The sequence below is a fragment of the Corvus brachyrhynchos genome, unplaced genomic scaffold, assembly GCF_000691975.1.
Source record: "Corvus brachyrhynchos isolate BGI_N302 unplaced genomic scaffold, ASM69197v1 scaffold293, whole genome shotgun sequence".
Classification (NCBI taxonomy): domain Eukaryota; kingdom Metazoa; phylum Chordata; class Aves; order Passeriformes; family Corvidae; genus Corvus; species Corvus brachyrhynchos.
This window is the reverse complement of record NW_008237410.1, coordinates 1,207,892-1,230,075: the sequence shown is the minus strand read 5'-3', so window position 1 is coordinate 1,230,075 and position 22,184 is coordinate 1,207,892. Positions and strand designations below refer to the sequence as shown.

The following is a 22,184-nucleotide window of genomic DNA, read 5'->3' as shown; positions in this document are numbered from 1 at the left end:
GAAAGAGAACCTTAGGAAATGCAGAGCAGAAGGTGGCATTCAAGAACTCACAGCAGGGACATTTTATTCATTCTGGGACTACTGCATTTTGTATCTGTAGGGACTATAATTAATTGAACACTGTTTATATCTCTAAATATAATTTATAATACTTTGGTTTCAAAATGCAGTCTCGGTATGACTTCTGTTACTAGTCAAAAAGTATTTAAGAGAGCCTGATGCACTTCCACAGTGAGTAGGAGGAAATTATGTTTACCACCCTCTTTTAAGCTGATCTTCAAAATGCTGTCCTTTTAAATGTCTCCCAAGAACAGATTCTGAGTGAGGATGGTACATTTTCAAGCCTTGTTTTTCTCTTTTGTTCCAACAAAATGCTGCTTTTATTTTCTTTACTTTTACTTTCCTTCTTGGAGCATGATTATTAATCACTAAAACAAAACACTTGCTCAGTGCAAGTATCTAGAGGCATTTAGGTATTGATTTTGATTCAAGGAATACATTATTTAAGGCTGTCGTTTGAGAATAACACAATTAGACTATGTATAGTAACCTTTGATGTAACTTTTTCTACAGCTAATAAAGTGGTGAAGAGATGCACCATCCAAATTACAATATCTTGCATCAACTTATGTATCAGCCTATTAAATAGGCTCATGTTCCTCTTCTTGAATCAAGCTCAAGTCAGCTGACTGAAGAGGAATTTAAGCAAACAGGAAGCTCTTCCCTGAACTTTGAGTAATTCCAACAAAGTATTCTGTTACACAGTTTTACAAACCCAGGATCACTTGGTATACTTCTTCTTTTGCTATGGAAAGGGTGCTCCATTTCCCTGCTTAGGTGCACTGGACTCCTGAAGGCCCAGCTGTGGGGTAGAGAGGGAGAGATCCCATGAGTCATTCCACCAGCCTGCTTTTTTCTCTGTAGGTAAGGTGGCACAGGATGAGCAAAGAGGATCCTTCAGTGGTCACAAGCTCCAGTTTTTACACTGGTGAACCTTGCAGGTGGAGTCCTCCCACCTCACTGGAGTGAGGATCCTTACACTTTGGGCTTCCCAAGACAGAAGGACACCAATACGTTGCAGCGAATTTTCCAGGTCTTTGACCACTGAGTAATATTACAAGCCTCATTAAACCCTACTCCTCAGGTAAAAACATAGTTAATATCCACCTGTTACTTGTTTATTGTACACTGTGTCAATGCACTTCTTCACTCTTTCAGGGTGTGAGTTCAAAAGACCAGTGACTGCCTCTATACCTACACAGAATACCTCACACCATGCAAGATTACAAAGACGAGGCTTACGTGCTGCCTTTTTCCAAATGTCCTGAGGGTATCTTTTTACTGTTTAATACGCTGGAGTGCACTGACATCCTCACTGGACAAAACTGACTGATGGGGAATTAGGAGCAACACAGCTACTCCATGTTAGCACCAAGTCTGAGCATCTGGGTCCATCACCTCAGGCAACAGAGCTCTGTTGCTTCGAGCTCCAAACAAAGTGAGCACTTTGAAGAGCTCCTTGTTAGGGTGAACATGAGAATCACTGCACTGTAATCCACACTGGGCTGGGGACGTACCCAAATGGCTTTGGTTTGTGGCTCGGATAAAAACAAGAGCGAAATATGCTCTAAAATTAGTTAGGGATCCCTGAAAAGTTTTGTGCATCTGCTTTTAGGAAGTTGGCGGCTGGGGAGCCCCATGGCCTGAGTGAACCACCGATGGCATTAAGGCAGCACAGCTGTTTACCATCATACGGAAAGAGGAAGTACACAGCAGTGAAATGTCCAGTTCCCAAACAGACTTAAAATATACCAAAGATCAGTGTAAGCAACTGTCACCAAGTGCTACATGAATGTACGGGGTGCCGTGGTTTGGAAGAGGAAGTGGTGGATGTTAGAGGGTCCATGGGAGTTTTTCAATAAAGCCACTGCTTGTACTTTCATCACTCCTTTTTTCTGTGGTACTAGATTTGACACAGCTGTTGCTTGCACAGTTTTTCTTTGAAGAGTCAGAAAATCCTAAAGCTGTCATTTAGTGAGTGATACTCTTCTATAAACTATCTGGACTTCTATAAATATTGCTGACTCCATGCAGGGCATCATTATCTTATCTTCCAGGGAACATCTCTAATCACAGTCTACCCGCCCATGTCAATCTAGGACACATCCAAGCCTTAGAAATAGCAGTGGAAAAATCATAAAATGTTCTAACACATGGAGTTGGCAGACAAGTGCCAGACAAGATCACAAACTGTGCAAAATGAACAGTTTGCAACTGAATGTGCTTCCCTCTTTCCCCCATCCAAGTGCTGGCTGACTCCTATGATGATTTCAAATTAATGCACTAGCCTTTTTTTTTTCCTTCTACCTGAATTTCTCTTTAATCAGAGCTGCCTACTTGAAAGTATGTGCAGTGGAACATCTTTGGTTCCATGACCAAAGTGGTCTCGTAATTTCCATTATGAATTTACCAACAGTTTTCCAGTTAAAACAGGATGATGTTAGAATGGGTGTTGTCTGCTGTGCAACAACTGCAAGACCTAATTACAAACTCTTCATATGAGCAAGTAGTAAATAAGAATAAAGGTCAGAAAGAAGAAGTGGATGTTTCTATTCACCAGTATCTTAACTGAACCCACCATTCAGGAAATGAATTGTGAATGCCAGGGAAATTGTTTTATTTCCCGTTTGAACTATGCGTCTCCCTTAGTAAAGGTTATCCCTTGCACTAGAGTTCTAACTGCAATATGTGAATTTGGGATAAGTTCATGTATCATTTTACGCTGGAGAGGGGCTGGAAACGGTTTTTTTGGGAGGATTTTGAGGTGTGGTTCTGTAATTTGGCTTACTTACAGAAATAGAAAAAAGAAGAAAAAGACCGGTATTCCCAGGTAGACCACACAAGTAAAGACACACCGCAGGCTCTTCCTGTACACCATGTATGTGATCTAGAACACCAGCTTGCTGTGTCTGGCTGAATACAGAAGTACTTTATCCTCAGCAAAGGCAAACATATGGCACTGGCACCATTCCAGGTAAACAGACTCACACAAACAATATGATAAATACATGGCTGATGTTGATTGTCTCTGCTGTTAGTTATTATTTATGGAGCAACCTTGAAGTGTGATGGAATACAAGATTTGAAACTTTTTACTGCAGTAGTGGCTAGAACTTCAGAGGCATTTCTAGGTTTTCAACCTAGCCATTAGTTCACACTCTCTGCCATGTACCAGCCTGGATAATTTTTCAGCTGTTCAGGTACCAATGAGATTATCACTCCTCAGGAAGTCTTACTGCCTAGTATTCAGGGTATCAGAGCTGTCAAGGTATAGGTTTAGAGTTCTAAAATCCAGGGCTCTTATATTTTATTAAGTTTAGGAGTAATTCTCTTAATCATCCTTAGAGATATTCAGATGCTATTCTGGCGTGGTCCTGGGCAAACACGCTGCTGGTGGCCCAGCTTCAGCAGAAGCAGTGGAGGAGGTGAACCCTAGAGATCTCATTCAACCTCAGCCAACCTGTAATACTGTATTTCCTCTGACCTTGCTTCAGCACCTTTAAGCCACAATGAATTGGATCTGTAATTCCCATCATAGAGGTGTAACCTCTCTTGCAGTGCTTAGGAAGAATGCATAGCACTCAGACCAGGGGACAGGTGATGCTTAGAGTCAGAAAGGTACTGAAACACTCAATGTGAATTTGACAGTATAGTTGTTGTAGCAAGAGAAAAGTACCTATGTAGCTCCATGGGAAAAAAAAAAAATGAACTTAGAACAACGAACCTGTGTCAAAATAACATCTGTTTTTTCTGTTTTCTGGTTTTGGGAGTTTTTTGTGGCATAGGGTTGGAGGGTGGGCATTTTAAATATGGAAGCTTTTCAAAGGTTGAGATTTGACAGGGTTTTCTGAAGATCTCTGTATGCATTTTGAGATGGCTTCAATTCCATCTCACACATTTCAAGGTCCAGGCGCTTCAGAACATAGCCTGCCCAACTGATACCTTATAAATTACAAAGTGATTCCTGATGGGGTAGCAAACTCATAATAAGTTAACTTAGAAACTAGGACCAGAATCTAATGAGCCCATTCTTCAGTATAATTTTGTTCAAAAGTTTTGTGAAGGCATCTTTCATTATACATTCAACTTTGATAATTTGTAGTGATTGCTTAAAATTAACACTTCCTTCTGCTATCACAGAGAAGATACTTAAAGAAAATTTCTTAACATACCATATAGTCTTGCATTCATGTTCAGTATCACTGAAGTTGATTCCCAATGTGTATGTTTAGTAATTATGTTTAATATGCAACCATGTGAACAGATTAGTTACTCCTTACCAGAATTAAAATAACAGCAGGGAAGCCAAAATAGAAGTATAGATTTATTAGAGATGTTATCTAAAATACAATATTATTTTCCTTTTTAAATTAGAACATATATTATTTCAATGAAAAGGTATTTTGTATTATTTCTATGGTAATAGCAACTTTTAAAGATAACATTTAATTTAGAACATTTTTAATTAAAAAACCCAACACTACCATTAAGACATAACTAAGGTTGTTGACAGTATGGGTAAAAATGCAAAACAGTCTCAAAAATATTTACATGTCAGTTTCTTAAAATCTAAGAAGTCTAATTCTAAATATTCATTTTGCTTAATTTTCTCAAAATACTTTTTTTTCTAAATAATAGCTAGATTCTGTATTCCTGTGCTTCTTACAAAGCTTCAAGTTATCGTTAGTTACGTGTACTATCACACCAGTGGATGAGGTTTCTTAAAATGGCTTATTTTGCTACCACCATATCCTCTCCCAAGCAGCCAACATCCTATTATACCAAAGTGTCAGTCGCAGTAATAGTCACCAAAATGCACACAGCCACCCACCCCCTGCCTCCCCCAACCCCACACCTTAAGAACCCTTTCCCATTTGGCCAAGAGCCTTTCACATTTCATTAGCTGGCATTTCAGATGCAGAGCAAAAGAAAGAATGGATCTGGGAGACAAGAAGTTGCCTGGGCACGCATGGCAAAGTTTGATTTGGGCTTAGCAAAAGGGGCTCCTCACAAACACAGCAATTCCTAACACTCTCAGCACTGAGGTTACTGGAAGGAAGCTCTGACTTCTCTGCTCTTCAAAGGCTGACATGGGCGCCAGTTGTCCACCATATGGCACACAGGCTCATTCTCAGCATTGAAGCAAAGGCCACGGAGTTTGCACATCTGTGGGAAAAGGCAAAAATATCCTCAAAAGTCCTCTCACTTTGCAGGATTTTTTGAAACTACACATCTTGCTCTGAACCAGAGCTCCAACTAAACAGTTTTGCCAGGACCAGTAGTCTAGAGATGGCATCAGCACCCACGTGTCTGTATTTCATCCACACCATTTCCCGCCTCGACACAGGCACAAAAATACCTGTCCACAAAATATCGTTGCAAGAACAACTGTGAAAGCCCAGAAAACAAGGACACAGGCACACATTTTCTGAACTCCACAAGCAAAGAGTTGTTTGTTCTTGATCCAGACCTGAGTTGAAATCCTTTCAGAGTCCTCTGCAAGTTGTACAGTTTTGGCTCTTTTTTTTTTTTTTTTCAGTCCACTTGAAATAATAATAATTTTAAAAGGCCTTACCCTGGGGTCAAAATAAAGCTGTTGAATAAATTCAAGTTACCTTGATTTTCAAATGCTGTGAGAGGGGAAAACTGCTTCACATCAATAGGAGCATACTGTATAGTTGTGGTACTTGTTCTTAAAGTACAATTGGTGTTTGCACAATCTGATGTAACAAAAGCACCTTTATGTCTAAATAGGCATCTCCAAAGCTCATTAAAAAGACTGTGCCAAAATAGTAACCCACCCCAAAAATGATCTCACACAGAGAGGTGGAAGCGCTGATAAATATATGTAGGTGGGAGATAGGATTTCCTACGAGTCAGGTTCTAGAACAGGAAAACCTCATTCAAGGAAAAATGTCCTCAGCAGTGATCTGTCTCCCCTGGACTTTACCTTCAGGACCAACCAGAACAAATTTCAGAGCTCAACCTCTGCCAGGAACTGCTGTGCCACTACAACAAATGATAACAGGCCTGCTACACCCTGTTGTTATATCCAGCTTCTATCTGTCTTTGGAAAACCTATCCATCTTAAACCTTGCATCAATACTCTGATACATGGTTTCTTGTTTTGATCAGTTTGAGAATGAAAAGGCAAACTGCCAGACAGTGTGGAAATGTTGATGGTAATACGGAGGGATGAGTGGGGGAGAAACAAGTGGTGTCTTTTACCACTTGTAGGTGGTTGAAGTAGGTATAGTAGAAAAAACCCACTATTTTGGCAAGTGTGCTCCTGCCTTATAATAAGTGTTTGCAAGCTTGGAATTATCAACAGCAATAGGAATAGCCTGAAGTAAGTAAATAGTGTCAACATTAGTGCTCCCTTGCAGTTTACTAATGGCAATCAATCACTGCTATAGTTATTACTTCCAACAGTTACTCCTCATCACATATTCTATCTTCTATTATGTTAAGTTCCACAACGGCTCAGTTGCATTTTCTTTCACATCAGCAGAATAAACCCCCTAGAATTAGGTGCAGATTGTTAGCATCTCTGTCATCAATAACAGAGACTTAAGAATCTGAAGGTTAAACTAAAGCCCTTCAGGGCTAGTTTGTATTTATAGGCTCTAGAATCTATTTATAGCTCTCAAGCACACATATCTGAACCCAAGAATGGAAACTTGCCTATACGTAATTTCATTAATGGATGGCACAGAAAGCTAGGGCCAAGAGGGATTTAATCCGCACAAGCGTCCTCCTACTAGGAAGACTATCCTTCTCAGGCTGGTCAACAAGAGTATTTTCTTAGGCAGCAGACTTCTGGAATCTGCAAGTTTTGCCTCTTCCAAACAATGGGAGCTTTGTTAGCATCATCACAATTCTGCGTAGGACTTCCCAGTCTGTTCTGTGACAAATAGAACTTGCAAAAAGAGCTCTGTGCTGGAAAATCAACAGACCAACTACAGCTCTACATGTGAGACTGTGGATGCAGCACACGTGCTCCCCAAGTGCTTAGTAAACCTGGCATTTTCAGGGCAAGTACACCCAGAGAGGTGACTGCATGTACAGCGAACCTGCTGATGCTCACAACACACGCTAGACTAGTGCAGATGGTCCTTTCAATGCATGCCTCAGTTTTCTGGATTTTTACCATACGACAGCTCTAACCATATATCCGGAAAATATCTGATACAATTTTTTAAACTTCCCTCCCCTATCTTCCCTAGATGTCCAAATAGAGGACAGCCTTACATTCTCCAGCAAACTCTACATCCACAGGCAGCAGCAGCGTCCTGTCAGAAGAGGATTACCACTTCAGATAGGTATTTCTGACATGTGATGCTAGCTAATACCCTGCACAGCTCTGCAGTAACACTGCCACTTCACAGATCACCTAATGGGCTGAACTGAAGCCATCAGTGCAACTGCAGTACACATCTACTGGCACCATCCATTGGAAACCTACCTGCTCAGAGCTCACAGTGATGGGCTCCTTCAGAACGTGCCAGGTCACACATTCAAGCAGCGGTGGAGTGGTCAGTGAGCCAGGGTATGTCCAGTAGTCTCTGCATGCAGGAAGGAGTCCAGTGGGGTCAAAATTTGTGAAGGAAGCTTGCTTTCCCTTTTTACATGGGCTGATGTCAGGAAGAGACCACAACACACACTGGGATTGCAGTAGTGAGGTCTCCTAGGAAAGCTCCATATTTGGAGGAAGGCAGAAATGGAATTTGGCATCAAGTGTTGCATGCCAACTGCAGTATATTTGGGATTAAATACTCTCAGCAATGTATTTCTTACAAGATTTTCAAGATATTGTTTCTCATACCAGATGCTGCCTTTATGTTCCTTGGTCTTAGAGATAAGATTTGACCTTGCTTGAAAAACAGTGAGATTTCAGATGCCACATACATTGATTGCACTGGCAACACAGAACCTGTGAGACCTATTGAAGAGCCCATTGCAGTAAACAGCAATATCCATTTACCTCAAAGGGAGCCTGATGAGAAAGATGACAGCACAGTCTCCTTTTTTACCTTTCCTGTCCACATTTCTCATTGGTACAGGCCTTTACCCACTATGAAGGTACCTAATTACTCACTAAGTACTTTTAGTTTCTCATTACTCAGCACACTAAGACCACATACACACTATACACAATATTTAAAATACAGAAAGCCTTTTTTTCCGTAAATTATATATCCTGATCAAACTGTTTATCTAAACTCTCTCTAGAAACAGCCAAGAGAAGCATGCTCTCTTGGAAAAAGGAAATTGAGGCCACAGATGCACAGATGAGGGGAAATGCCTTTTCCATCTGTTACCACCGACTAGAAAGGGAACCTAGGAAAGTACTTCAGATTAGGAAGATAAATCCTACCTTACAGGTTTAAATACAGTTAAAAGACAGAGAAATCTAGTCACAAAGATAGGAAATGATCACCGTTTCTAGTACTCCATGCTCTCTACCTCAACTTCATTCCAATCTGTTTTGTTTTTAGGATTATGAGTGCCTGCACTGATGGCAGGAAGGTTTGTTTTACTTTCATACATGCAGCAGGCTGGAAGAAATTAAAAAAAAAAAAAAAATCTACTTTCTAAAGAAGGTAACATAGCGCAGTTGTGATAGGTGTCAATCACTGCAGACAGAAAATGTTACCTTGGTTTGAATGGAGCTCAGAGCATCCACAACCTTCTGCATCTCGGGCTTGGCATTTCCCACCTGTAACACAAACCATATGAAAATGAAAATCACCAGGCATTCTCATTACACCTTAGTTTTCTGTTACAGCTCTTAAGGAAACTTTTTTCCAGCGGCATTTCATTACATAATAGGAGTATTACAGCATAAGAGACTAAAACAGTCTCTGTAAAATCATGCCAGTTGACAGTGAGCACAAACGGGTCAGCCAAGGACATTGGACAGAATAAAGCTATTTTCATTTACAGCGTGCGGATTTATTTTTGGACCTAAGCTGTTCTTCTTTTATGGAAGTCACACTCCTAATAAAATAGTCACCCTCAGTGAGGCCAGGATGGAGTACTACATACTGCTGGAGCACAGACACCTCCTCCAGCTAGCTGTGGAGGCAATTCAACTAAGACAAAACACTCTGGCCATTTAACAAAGATAAGAAAAGGAAAACAGGTGCTATTTAGGCTGGTCACACTGCAGATTCATACACACATAACTTGGTCAGTTATGCACATCCCCTTTCACTTGTAAGAGTTATGGTAGCATCACTGTCTTGATGAAGGCAAGAATGCCGCTACAGGGCTGCAACACTGATGGATGGCAGTCATAGTCCATGGCTAGTGTACAACTTTTATAGGTAAAGTAAGGTAAGAATTTGGAGCACCGCCTAGTTGGCTATGGATTTAGGCAGTATAACACAATGCTGCCTTATTCTTTCTCTGTTTTCTGCTCTTATGTTCCCCCTCACATCACAATGAACATGATGGACAAATAATACAAAAGAAAAAGTTCAACAAACCTTCATGAAGATGCCCACCACAGCTAAACCATCAGGGTGCTTCACAGCTTCAGCAAATTTACCATATTTTACATTCCAGTGAACAATATGGAGCTAGGAGCAAGAAAACAAGAAGCACCTGTGAAGATGATATTCCATCCAGAATACTTCAAAAATGAAGATGCAGGGAAGTAATTTATTAAAAGCAAGATGGTGTTTTACTGCTGAGGTTTGAAAGCTTTTGTGTATCGTTAAGAATTTGTTGAATTATTTATCTACATTGAAGGTTCATTTATTCAAAGAGATTTCTGTAATGTATTTAATTTTGCTTCTCAGTCCTATTTCCAGATGAGTTTTAAAGGCAAGCTGTGGCTGTATCATTCTGCTTTTCATCTAGTGAAGCTCCTGTTATCTTCAGCATAAGTTTTTCTTCACTTACAGCCTGCAGGATTCTGATGTAATACTTTAATGCTATATATCCTGGAGTTCTCACCACATTGACATACATCGTCAATGTCAGAAGAGGCAGAGGAGACACATTAACTATAGATTTGACTCACAATTTGAAAGGTTTGGTTTTTTTTTTAAATCAGTCCTGTCCTTTTCTGGAAAGACTTGGAAAAGAATATGAAGTGAGTCTCCAGGTCATGTTAGCCAGGACCTTACTTTCTTTTTAATTTCCGAGTTATTTCTAATTTAAGTTCATCAGGCTGTTTCCCCACATCTGCAAGTCAAGTTGAACAAGTAATTATGGTACTGTGTAAGACAGAAGGCAGTTTCAAGTTTCTCACATAAGACAAAAGCTACTTCTATCTCATGAAAAAGCAGCAGAGCCCATGAATTTGTGGGGCCATTTCGTTTATCTGTCAATGCAAACCACAGGTATGTTCCACAAATGTGTACTTATGAATATATTTTATAAGTCTGTCACAGCACCCAGAGGTAGATTCCTGAACAGGGGACAAGGAAAGGTGGGATGCAAGGCACTGAAGTCACTCAGTTTCTGTAGTCAGACTGTAAAATGGAGTCTAAGTGCTCCGAGGGACAGCTGGACTCACAAGGGTATCACAAAGAATGCCTGTAAAATCTCACTTTGCTGTCTGCCCTCTTCACAGCCCTTCATTCTTTGCTACCAAAATATGAAAATATCTGCCCCAAAATTATTCTGCTGCTTTTATAAATACCTCTGATGTTAAAAATTGAAGCCAGGAAAAGAGGATGTGCATGTACAGAGGTGCTGCAATTCTATTTCTTCGTAATTTCCAAGAGTCACTGAGAAAGCAGGGAAAAAATAGGTATTATTAATGTGGGGTCTTCTGCTTCACTTTGACATGGAGTAGCTGAGAAAAGTATTGCAATTCTAATCTCTGCTCTTGCAAGGAGTATGTTCTAAGGCGGCATCGTACCAAAATCTTCTATGGTAACCTCCTCCTATGAAGATCTGTAGAGAAGGTGCTACTGTGGTGAAAGACCTAAAAAAAACCCCACCTCATTATACAAAGAAGACTGGAGAAGGTAAAGCATGTCCTACCTCTGCATCATACTTCACACCATCCACAGTGTGCTCAGATCCCTGGCCATCACAGGATCCCCAGTGAATGTGAAACTGCACCAGCCTGTAGACCCCATCCAGTGCTCCTCCTTGCAGCACTGCAAAGCAAAGAAGCTTTATTAGCAACTCCCATAACTTTTGTTATCAAGTCTCGCTTCAAACTGAAACAGTTATCTCAAGTCTTCCACGTGATCTACAGTTCATTGCATGCTGCCATGCTACTCCAGATCATCCTCAATGGTACATTACTGCAATACACCAAAATCAATAATAAATGCATAAAAACATAAGTGACTTTACAGTGAGCATCTCATCAGCAATTTAACAGGCATGCTAGTATTACAAGTGATGAGGGAAGATGTAACTTTTCTGTCACCAAATAGATAAAAAAAAGCCCTTTGTAAGAGGCCCACACAGAATTACTCTAAGGAAGTACATTGGAAGACCAAATCACCTTTCATGTACTCTGTCCTTTCATTTTAGACACTTCATCCATTTAGGCCTTAATCCTGCAAATCCTGTGGAAGATTAGGTTGAGTGAAATGTTTTTGGTTCCAAATTAAACCTGAACACCTGTTAGCAATGGGTTGTAGCAAGGTAAAGCAACAAGCACAGGACAAGACAGTGCAGAGATGTGAATTCAAATCTCTTGTCCTTCCCGTTGTGGTAAAAATGGCAATGCCTACATGGGCAGATTTTTTTAAACATGGATTGGAAACTAGTTGCTTATTTATGCTCTCCATTATGTGGCACTACTTGTGCTATGGGACTGCTCCAAGTGAAGTGCCCAGCCACACTTTGAATTCTACAAGAGCAAGCTCCCTTATTCTGTTTGTTAGTTTTACCCTTCTACCCAAACTGTGACCAATCACCATTACGATATGCAGGATCAAGCCCTACCATTGCAAAATGCTCAGGCCACAGACAATGTCTCCTCCAGTGCAGCATAAAGCACAGAATAATAACAAATAGTTCTATTAAACAGAGCTATTTATCTAAGCTATCAGAGCAAGGTTTCACACTAGTTTGTGGTTTTTGGTTGGGGATTTTTTTCTTTTATTTTTTTCGTATCAGAGCAAGGTTTCACACTAGTTTGTGGTTTGGTTGGGGATTTTTTTCTTTTATTTTTTTCACCTGAGCATCTCAAATCCGAATTCAAAATTATAACTTTAAGTTATTAATATTAAAAAATTTAAAAACAAAAAGTAACTTAAAGTGTTAGGATATTTTTAAGAGACCAATTTCTCTCTATAAATATATATAGTAAGTGACAGAAGAGTGTTGACATCAGATATTACATGTAAGTGTGCTCTGTGTATGTGCCACAAAATGATTCTGTGGAGTAAAGATGCTTTCCTCTCAGGCTGCAATTAGTCTAGACACTAGCACAATACGTGCATGTGTGAAAACATACATCAAATGCTGATTGGAAAAGGTGGCTGCATGTTCAGGTTTGAAAAAGTCCCATTATATACAAGCATGGACAACATCAGCCGTGGATATGAACAGTAAGGTGAGAAGGATTTCACTAAAAATTTGCAATACATGAAAACAAAATAAGATTTCTTAAAAATACATTAGTTTCCACCAGTGCTCCCTACACATGCAAAATTTGGGTTCACTGGATAAATCTTGCATTTGCCTGGGGCTACGCTGGTAAATATATTTAGAAGTCTCCCAACATGTATTTTTATTTGAAAATCACGAATCTATGTTCCACTGCAGCCTTTGTAATATCCAATACTGTAGCCAACAGACTAGGATTTGCCCTACCTACTTCCACACTGTGTGATCCAAAGAAGAATGGCTACTTAAAGTAATCAAATAGGAACATATCTTACTCTACTTTTACATTTCTGCATGTGCTAGTTGCCAAGAAGCATAACTGTTTTAAGCACAAGACTAAAAATCTGAGTACTTTTTTTAGAATGGCAGCTGTAAATGGGCATTAGCTCCTTTTGGAAATGAAGTAACTGGTTCCTGTGTCTTTACAGATGCAAAATCATTTAATCCATACAATATTGTGTCTCATTTTAAAATGATGCCATGGAGTTGCAAAGTTTCAGTTTCAGTTCCTTTAGCTCGTGGTCTTGCTGGTCCTTGCAGATATAAGTGGACTGAGGTTCCACCACTCCTTCACCTCAGAAAGCACTAGCACAGCACAGGTTAATCTGCCATTATTAATCAATGGAAAGCATGCTGAAAAGCAGAAACATGCAACATTCTTGAATTCATTTACAGTGTTATTTCTCTACACAAAGTTTGCTATAGTCTCAAAAACCCAAAAGATGCAGAAAAATCTCTTTGTAGTTTTTGCTTACTTTTCTCATTCTGTGGTTCTCAAATCCAGCACTAGCTTATTTTGACTCACAGCAGAGCATTCAAAGAAAGTAATAATTAGATTAGTGTGAATGAATACAAATTCAGCAGGCTTAATTACAGAACAGCCCTCTTGTTCTAGCCTACGTTAAGCAGTTATTTTATTTTTACTACTTCTCAGCCTTTCCAAAGAAGTAAAATTTAAAACTAAACTTAAAAGGCAAAATAGAAATGATAGAACTGCTTTTTTCTTCAGAACAAGCTTTTTAAACCATAAATAAATGTTACCAGCTTTTGCAGCATAAAAGTTCAGAGAATCAGAACAACATTCACACCAGCAACTTCCCTGTCTTTGTTCCATGTGACAGGAATATCAACTCGAGGCTACATTGAAAAGAAGCCTAACCTTTCCATCCCCTTTTTAAAAAGGATGGGGAAGTTCTGATCCATATTTGAGCACTTCATCATTAGCTCCCTTACTTTTGAAATTAGTATTAGTGAAAACCATCCTGAAAATACGTATGTAGCTGTGATCCCTTCTGTTTTATAGCACAGCTTCAGATGCAATGCTGTCTGAAGACAGCACAAGATGAGCTGAAAAAAAGTTATTTTCTCACAGATTTCATCTACTCAAGACAGTTTACATCATAACCTGGTCTTGTGTTACAGCCTGTCTACGTGACAGCTTGACAGTGCCCTTTTTTCTTTTCCACTATTAGATACATTAGACAAATTTGGAGCTACTTTTTTTAGATTAAGAAATGGTAACTGTTTTCCCATTACCATTTTATCTTCTACCCTTTACTGGAGAAGTTATTGTAGTATAACATCCAGTAATTATATTTCACTGTTAAATGATCTCGTAACATGGCCTGAATTAGGTGCATGTAAGTATTAGCAGCACTAATTCAGAAAGTCAAATAACCACACAAACTCTTCCATTTATGTGACTTATACCAACTGTGGGATTTCTTGGATACAGAAGGTGAAGTTGATTTGACTCCATTACACTTTCTTGGGATATCTGAAAACACACAGAAATCAAAGGGCATTTTGTTGTGTCTGGTACAGCTGTTTATTGAGGCTACACACCTTCCCTCTTCTATTTAAAGGCAAGCTGGTGGGCAGTCATCCTTCCAATGTAAAACAGAACAGCCTTGTAAAAAATACTGTGGACCACTGCATACCTTTTTTCAGAAAGTGGCAGCATTCACATCTAAATTTTTGCAGGAATACTGTGGGAATTACTGTTATTCAGCTAACTCCCATGGGATGCTCTCTATACAGAGCAAAAGACTAATAAAACTCATCAAGCCAATAAACATGTCAATGGAATTATCAAAATGGAGGAACTACATGATTGTTTAATGAGTTAGGTTGATTTCCTTCCTGTCATACAACTTAGTATGACAAGAAAAAATATTACTGTAAAGTTTGTTAATCTGAGAAAATGCAGAATGAGAAAGTGTTCTTCAAATGACAATCATTGACAACAAAGCTCCTTCCAGTAGCTGAAATAATTGGTCCACTAGAGCACAGTAGATGTCCAAAGCTCCAAACTTGGAGAATTAATTCTAATTGAGATTCTGCCAAACAAAAACCCAACAGCAGGACATTTCAGGCATCTACCTTTGAGAACAGCCCTCTTGCACACACATTGCTTTAGCGCAAAGGAAACCATGATGTCTATCAGCCTCCAGTAGATGTGCACATGTGAATAACATTCTAGGAATATATTTATGTAAACATATGCATAGTACATACTTTAATGTTAATATTTTGTAAGCTTTTGTGTATACAGAGACATCTGTACAATGGAAAACAGAACTTGAGGAGACAAAGCAGATGAAGCATTACTTGAGGAAAGAAAAAAACCTACTTGAGCACCATGTACTGTTAATGACATGAAAAAGGTTCTTATGAGGATGCTCAGGAATTAGCCTTGTGTTCTTATGCAAGGATGGGCTTTCTCATCTGGCAGACTAGAGTTCAGTTAGGGTGAGTTGTCACTTCCATGAAACGTGGAGTACAAAGAGTCACATTTCGTGAGATGTTTCCTTCTTTATGTTATCTCTTTCAGACATTCCTCCTAGGACGTTGTATCATGACAAGCAAGAAAAGCAAGAAAAGCATTGAATCATCTGACCGTAGGGCTCATATTTACAGAAAACATCTGTAATTGGTTTCACTATGAGGAAAAAAAAATTGGTATATGAGGGAAAAAAAACCAAAACAAACCTACTTCTGACCTTGCTAGAAATTTAGCCTGATAAGGCTACAAGGATGTTCCACAGAGATAGACCAGAATGAAACAGCTGCCAGAACACAGCCAGTCTGAAGACGTGTCTATCTGCAGCAGGTCAGTGGTTCCAATTCACCTCAGTTGAACTATTTCATTCAGACTGGGCAGCAGCCAGAAAGACTCTGACCTGCTTCAGGATACAAAGTCATTTAGGTTCTTAACATTTCTCCAACTGCCTGGGACAAGTAGAGCTTATTTCTCTTGTAGTCTCTTAAACAGAGATTCTCTGAGAATCGTAAGATGCTGTACTGAGTCTGTGACCAGCCTTCAGCCCTCACATTTCACACTACATAGGCTGACAACAATTTAGGAACCAAGCCGGAAGCATTAAAATTCTCTTGAAAGTAACAATTGGTTTAATTTCTGATAGTAATACTTAAATACTAATCCAGTGGCTGCTTACTGTACTGAAAATTGTGTATTGGACAGTGATCATACTACGTTGAGATCTAATGACGGACTAACAAACTCAAGGTGTGAGCATTGCCTCTAAGTATGCAGCAGTCCCTCACGCCTGTGAGTAAATAAACAAATTATCAGCTGGGAAGAGTGGTAATCAGGACATCTGGCACACAGCTTCATTACATCTTAAAAATAAACTTTTCCAAGTGGCCCCAGCTGATAACAGCTGCCTAGTTTCTCCTGGTTTTGCATTAAAAGCGCCTCTAGAGGACGGATTTGGCAAAAGGGAAGGAAGTTTCCAGGATTCCTAAATGCATAATCCAGGTCAAATTTCTGCTCAGAAGTTGCATGTTAAGATAAAACAAAGAAACAAACAACCCCTACCAACAAACAAAACACACAAACAAAAAAAACCCCACCAACAAACCAACCCCACCCCAGTGTAAATGGAGAAGGGCACTTCTGTGCTCTGTAAAGAAGCTAAGACCTGAAACACGCAGGACTGATCTCAAGTCCTCTCATCTTCCTTTCCAGTTCCTGGAAATACTGGAGCTATTCAAGTCACTTGTTTACACACACTTTACAGCTTCTGGTGATCCCAGTTACAGGAAAAATGACTTAAAGATCACATGCCCTTGAAACCTCCGACATTTTAGCCAAGCCATGCACAACATTGCTTGTGACATAAGCAGGTGTCTGAATACAGTCCCCTGCACCTATAATCAATCAGTTCTCTTATTTCTGATCCCAAAGGATCAAGACATTCACTGCTTAAGCTATATTGCACTGTGGACCTTCAATCCATGATCCTATACTGATGACATGCAGTATTATTCTGGCACAGCTAATATTATATCTTTGGATCTGGGAAGCCTAAAAATAGACCAGTAGCAGTGACTTTAAGAGTTGTGCCTTAAAGACAGCAGACCTACATGTTTGTGCTTCCATTTACCAATTTAGGTGGCAGCGTAGGAAAAGAGCAACAGTGGCACTACGTTCAAAGAAAATATCTGCCAACAGAGCGGTGCTAATGCACTGGCTCTTCAATAACCACTGTAACAAAATAGATTGGTTTATTTACAGTGAGTCATAATTTAAGACAGCTGAAGTGTACACATTAATATTTACAAATATAGAAAGAATCAAGTAATATATTGGATTACAACTACTGAAAGACTCTCAAGGGAAGCTAGCAACAAGATGAATACAGTATTTTCATTTTCAAGGTCTTCTCATAAATTTTAAGTTCTACTATGACTTAATATTTGCAAAAATGTCAGATTTACTTGGGACACTGACTTGAATTTCAATAGTCTTTCTAGCTCAGCAGCAAGGAGAAGGAAACAATTAAGAGACTTACCCACTAGAATAAATTACCAGCACATTTTGTAATGTCTCTAGTTTTTCACCATAGTTGCAAATCACTTCTGTCAGGTTCTACAGCTAAAATATGGTATTCTAACATTCTTGTTATAGAATAAATTCATGGCTGATTGACTTCTTTCTTTTATAAGTTCATCAAACACTTGATCAGAAAATACAGAATACATAATCTACTGTTGTGAACATGTCTCATTTGAATTTCAGAACTTAGATAAATTCTCAAACATTTTCTGCGAAAACTCACACAGAACACATTTTACATATGTTACAAAACCTTTCAGGCTCTTGAGGGTTTTTTGAGTGAACTCACATCCTGTGGTTTTATGGCTCTGAGAAGTCACTGTTTACTTCTGTCTTCTAAAGTGAGGGAAACAATATGCAAGTCCTTACAGAAGACTAGAATGTGCAATGTTTAATATGATAAAAGAAGTACCCTTAATGAGACCCTGCTATAAAATTCCTAGATTACAGTAACCTCATTTTAAGAATTATCATCACCACATACTTCACTCATGCATGTAAGGTCTGGTCCCATTAGAAGAGTGGATGAACCTGAATTCAAAGTTTTATTCCCAGTGACACTTTTTTTCTGTCAAAGTTAAGAAGAAATTTAAAAAATTAAAGAATCTTAGAGATGAATCCCTATAAATACTTCACCTTCCACTACTATTAAAAGACAGTGGACATGCAAATTAAGAAAGCAACTGCAAGAACGGAAGGAGAAGACTGACAAAGTAACAACTGAAAGGGGAAGTTCACAGTTCAGTTTCTACACACAAACCCAAGAAAGCATTCCAAAAGGCTCCAAGGATATAAGACAGAATACTATATTATGGAAGGGACAAACATGGAATTTTTTCAAACAAAAAATGTTCATAAACATGGCAAAGCTGGCTTGTGACTATCCTTTCCATACACCATTTCTACCAACTTGTAACTGTGAAATATGAAGGGGATTCACTTTGGGAATTAACAGAGCCTTTACAAGTATATTCTGGAGTCTAACAGCTGTCACACAACCCAAGACAGTTGCTACAAGAACTGAAATCAAAGATTTGGAGGTAATTGCTTAGGAAGAGAGTTTTTCTGAGCATTGTTAGTAACATCTAGGCATATCTAAAAAAAATTAACATGAAAGTAAAACAAAGTCAGGTTCCAAAGCTATCAAAAAATCAATATAATTTCTCTGGTAGAAATTCATTTTAAGAGAAGACTGTATAGGTCATAAGCATAATTACAACCTGAATCAAGAGTTATGTCTTTAAAGCTCCACCGATTAATAAAGATATCTTCTGAAAGCAAAGAAGAAAACATTTTCTTCTGTGAAGTTACATCAGTCACATAAATTGCACATAAAGTTATTTTTGTTGAAAAAGCTGAACTTCTATTTTGCTTTCTTACTCAAAGTAATATAGATATCATTTTAAGGAATTCCAATTTTTCTTTTTGTTTTTCACAAATATGGGCAGAAGCTTCATACAACTTTCCTGATGCATACATGTAACGTAACAAATATACATTCTGAAAGAAAAATACCAAAATTTTTATTATTCTTATATCTACTTGTTCTTAATTGTGATCAACATTATCCACATTACGTATTTTCTGAATCAAAGAAATAAGTAACAGCTGTTTTCAGAGCATTTTATCCAAATATACATTTTAGCTTTCTTACCTATTTTTATTATGCTACTACTACCTGTTTGGGGGTTTTTTTTTAACCGCAAGAAATCATTCTGTATACTCAGAAGAGCAGGAGTGATCAAACAGACATTAAGACCTAGAACTGCTGCTCAGTTTGCTTCAGTGTCATTAGTTACAAGGCTGAAGATTCTTAAGGAAATGGATCTACTTTGCGTGCAGTTACTCATCTTGAAGATGATTCACAAACAGGGATCTTATTACTTCATTTTGCACCTACTACTACAGATAATTCATTACCACATATGGGACAGCTCACGGAAACAAGCAATACAACCTGTGGGAAGTATTTTCAGGATATTATTCCATCGTCTTCTGTAAAAAATACCAGCACATCACATAAACTCACATAGCTTCTCCTTGTCACTGCTGTGTGATGTCTAACCAAGAACTGGGGATGCATGTTTGAGTCTCAAATTCAGAATCAAGCAGATACAAGTAAAAGACAGCTCTATTTTGTGTAAGGAAAGTAGGTTACCTAGTTAACAGCATACAAATGAAGCCATTAAGTGTGCTGCCAGGTAGATTCTAAGCACTGTAAATTTCAGTAGGAAGTCTAGTACTGAATGATCCACCCTTACCTAGCTTCACAGAAATCTGTTTAGTGGTTTTTGTTTCTAAAGAATAATAATTTTCTGATTCACTAATAGAGATACTGAGAATATTTCTGCTTGCATCTCCTATCCTCCCACTCTGAAAGCTGTGTCACTGTATATTTGTCAAAGGATCCCTGTCACAGATGTTCTGGTTCTGCACTGACTTCTCATAAAAAGCATTCTTTCTACAGACGTTTCTTTAAATTATTTTATGTTTCTGCCATTTTTTCCTCACAACCCAATTTTCGCAGTTCTTTCCAGACTTAGGCACACACAAAGTGAACACAATAGTTTCTTATACTGTGGAGACCTGAACCTGATTCCTTTGGGCTCAGTGAGAGAAGGATGGCAGCAAGAGCAGACTTGCATGTATATGGTACAAAAAGAATACCTTTTTTTGTACTCTGGATCATCTACCTTATTCTCCATGACACTGTTATTGAACACGATGCAGCTCCTTTAGCTTCCCAGGGTTTCAGAAAAATAAACACTAAGAGGTCAGAATACCTTTTTCCTCTCTTTTTAAAATCCATACAAATATTAATGTTGATGCTCTTTGCAAATTATATATGGACCTATGTGTATTTATGCAACTGTTAACACTTATATCTGACCACTTAATATTGTTCAGCATAAAGACTATAATTAAAATACAAAGTCAAATTCTTAAGAGCACTGCTGAATGTCTGTTATACTGTTGTATTACATTAGTTACAAAAATCTCATATTTTCAGTAGGCACAGATCATTTGGTTTCAGCACCATTCCCTAAATGACATGGCCAACAAAACACTTAGGAAAAATAGGACACTTGCTCAAGCAAGTTAAATCAGGCACTGTCCATAGAGAAGGCAGTGACTTACAACAGGATTGTTTTTGTTGTCGAAATTAAAAATAAAGGCACATTCATTGTGGCAGGGCGATCATTTCTGCAAATGCAGCCAGATGAAAAACTACAGTTAAAGACAACCCACTAAACCCTTGTTGCAAGGACAGCTTGGATTCAGTCTGTCCATCAGAAAGGCCATTCCTTTCAGTAAGGATTACTTATGGTTTGCTGGTTTCAGTGCTTTATTTCACCACACAACACAATGAACAGCAAGACACTGTGGACCGACCGCCTGCAACAAACTTTGTAGGAGTGCATCAGACACTTTATCTAGAAAGCCCAGCATCAAGAAATTTCAGCGATAATGTTTTTTTTTTGAATTACAAAAGAACAAAGAGGTATTTTCTAATCACTCCTCTGTTTCTGTACTAACCTGGGAGCATACTGGCTTCAGAAATGTGAAATAATATTTTGATAACCAAAGAAAGTATTTCCAAACTATTTCCACTTCAAATTGTTAACTGTAATCCTTTGCTATTCTAAGGCAAATTTTTCCTACAATGTATTTTGCCTCTTCTTTTAACCATTTATCAGTAGCTTATGTCAACCTATGCCTAAAATTATTCTTGTTAAATACTTTTAAACTTTTTTCTTTCCATAGCCAAGCCCTTATCCAGATCCTTTTGATTTATACAAAAATAAAACAATTCACTTCACTGGAGTTTAGCTGCTCAGATAGCCTTAGTTTTCTTTTAACAGGATCTCAGTTTCCTGTTTGCTGAATCCTCACCTTACAGAAGCCAGAACATTTTGGTATGTTTTCATCCTTAGAAAACCTTTACGGATTTAGTGTATGTTTTAGTAGGAATCTTAGTAGCAATTTCTGCGATTCTCCTCCTGCACACGAATGTGAGGTCTCACCTGACTTGTCAGAAGAATCATCAAACTCCACATTGAAGGAGTGCCCGTTGTTGACGATGCTTCTGGCCGTGCTGGCATCATAACTGAAGCTGAGAGGCTTCAGAGAGGAGTCATACTTGGCGGACTTGCTGCAAATGTCAATAGGGGACTGGCGCTCTCCATTGGCGATGGGAAAGTGCTCATGCCAGTGAGCGGGTCCTGCAAGACAGCGGAAAGAAACTCAGTGGGAAACATAAAGTTCGGGGGATATAAACGATAACCCTCCCTCTGGGAAACGGATGTTCAAAACACCAGCCTTTTAACTGCGTACCACTTGGGAGGGCTGGCGGCAGCGGCAGCACAAGCGAGTGAAGATCCCACCTGGGCACCGAGGCACCCGGCAGCCTCACAGCCTCGGTGGCCGAGGCGGGAGCTGTACCGGGGAGTCCTCGGGGCGACCCTGTCCTGTGGAGTAGCGCCCGTCACTCCCTTCCCGAAGTAAAGGAATGTCATCAAGGAAGCAGGAGATGCTCCGGCACAGCGTGCGGAGCGCCGGACGGGCTGGCCGGGCGCAGGTGCATTTCAAGGTTACCATAAAAAAGCGCCACCGAGCTCATTGCCGCTTCGAGCAAGGGCTCCGCGGGGCAGCAGCGGGCACGTTACGGGCGCGG

At 39.1% G+C, this 22,184-nt stretch overlaps 1 protein-coding gene across 1 annotated transcript; it reads right to left on the bottom strand.

The window, feature by feature from the left end:
• Positions 1–4,504: 4,504 nt before the first annotated feature.
• Positions 4,505–13,423, bottom strand: CA2 (carbonic anhydrase 2). Its single transcript, XM_008631212.2, has 6 exons — positions 13,404–13,423; positions 11,062–11,180; positions 9,552–9,644; positions 8,717–8,779; positions 7,526–7,681; positions 4,505–5,226 (listed from the first exon to the last, which is right to left on the bottom strand). Coding segments are annotated over exons 1-6 (552 nt in total). The 5' UTR covers positions 13,405–13,423; the 3' UTR covers positions 4,505–5,106.
• Positions 13,424–22,184: the final 8,761 nt, after the last annotated feature.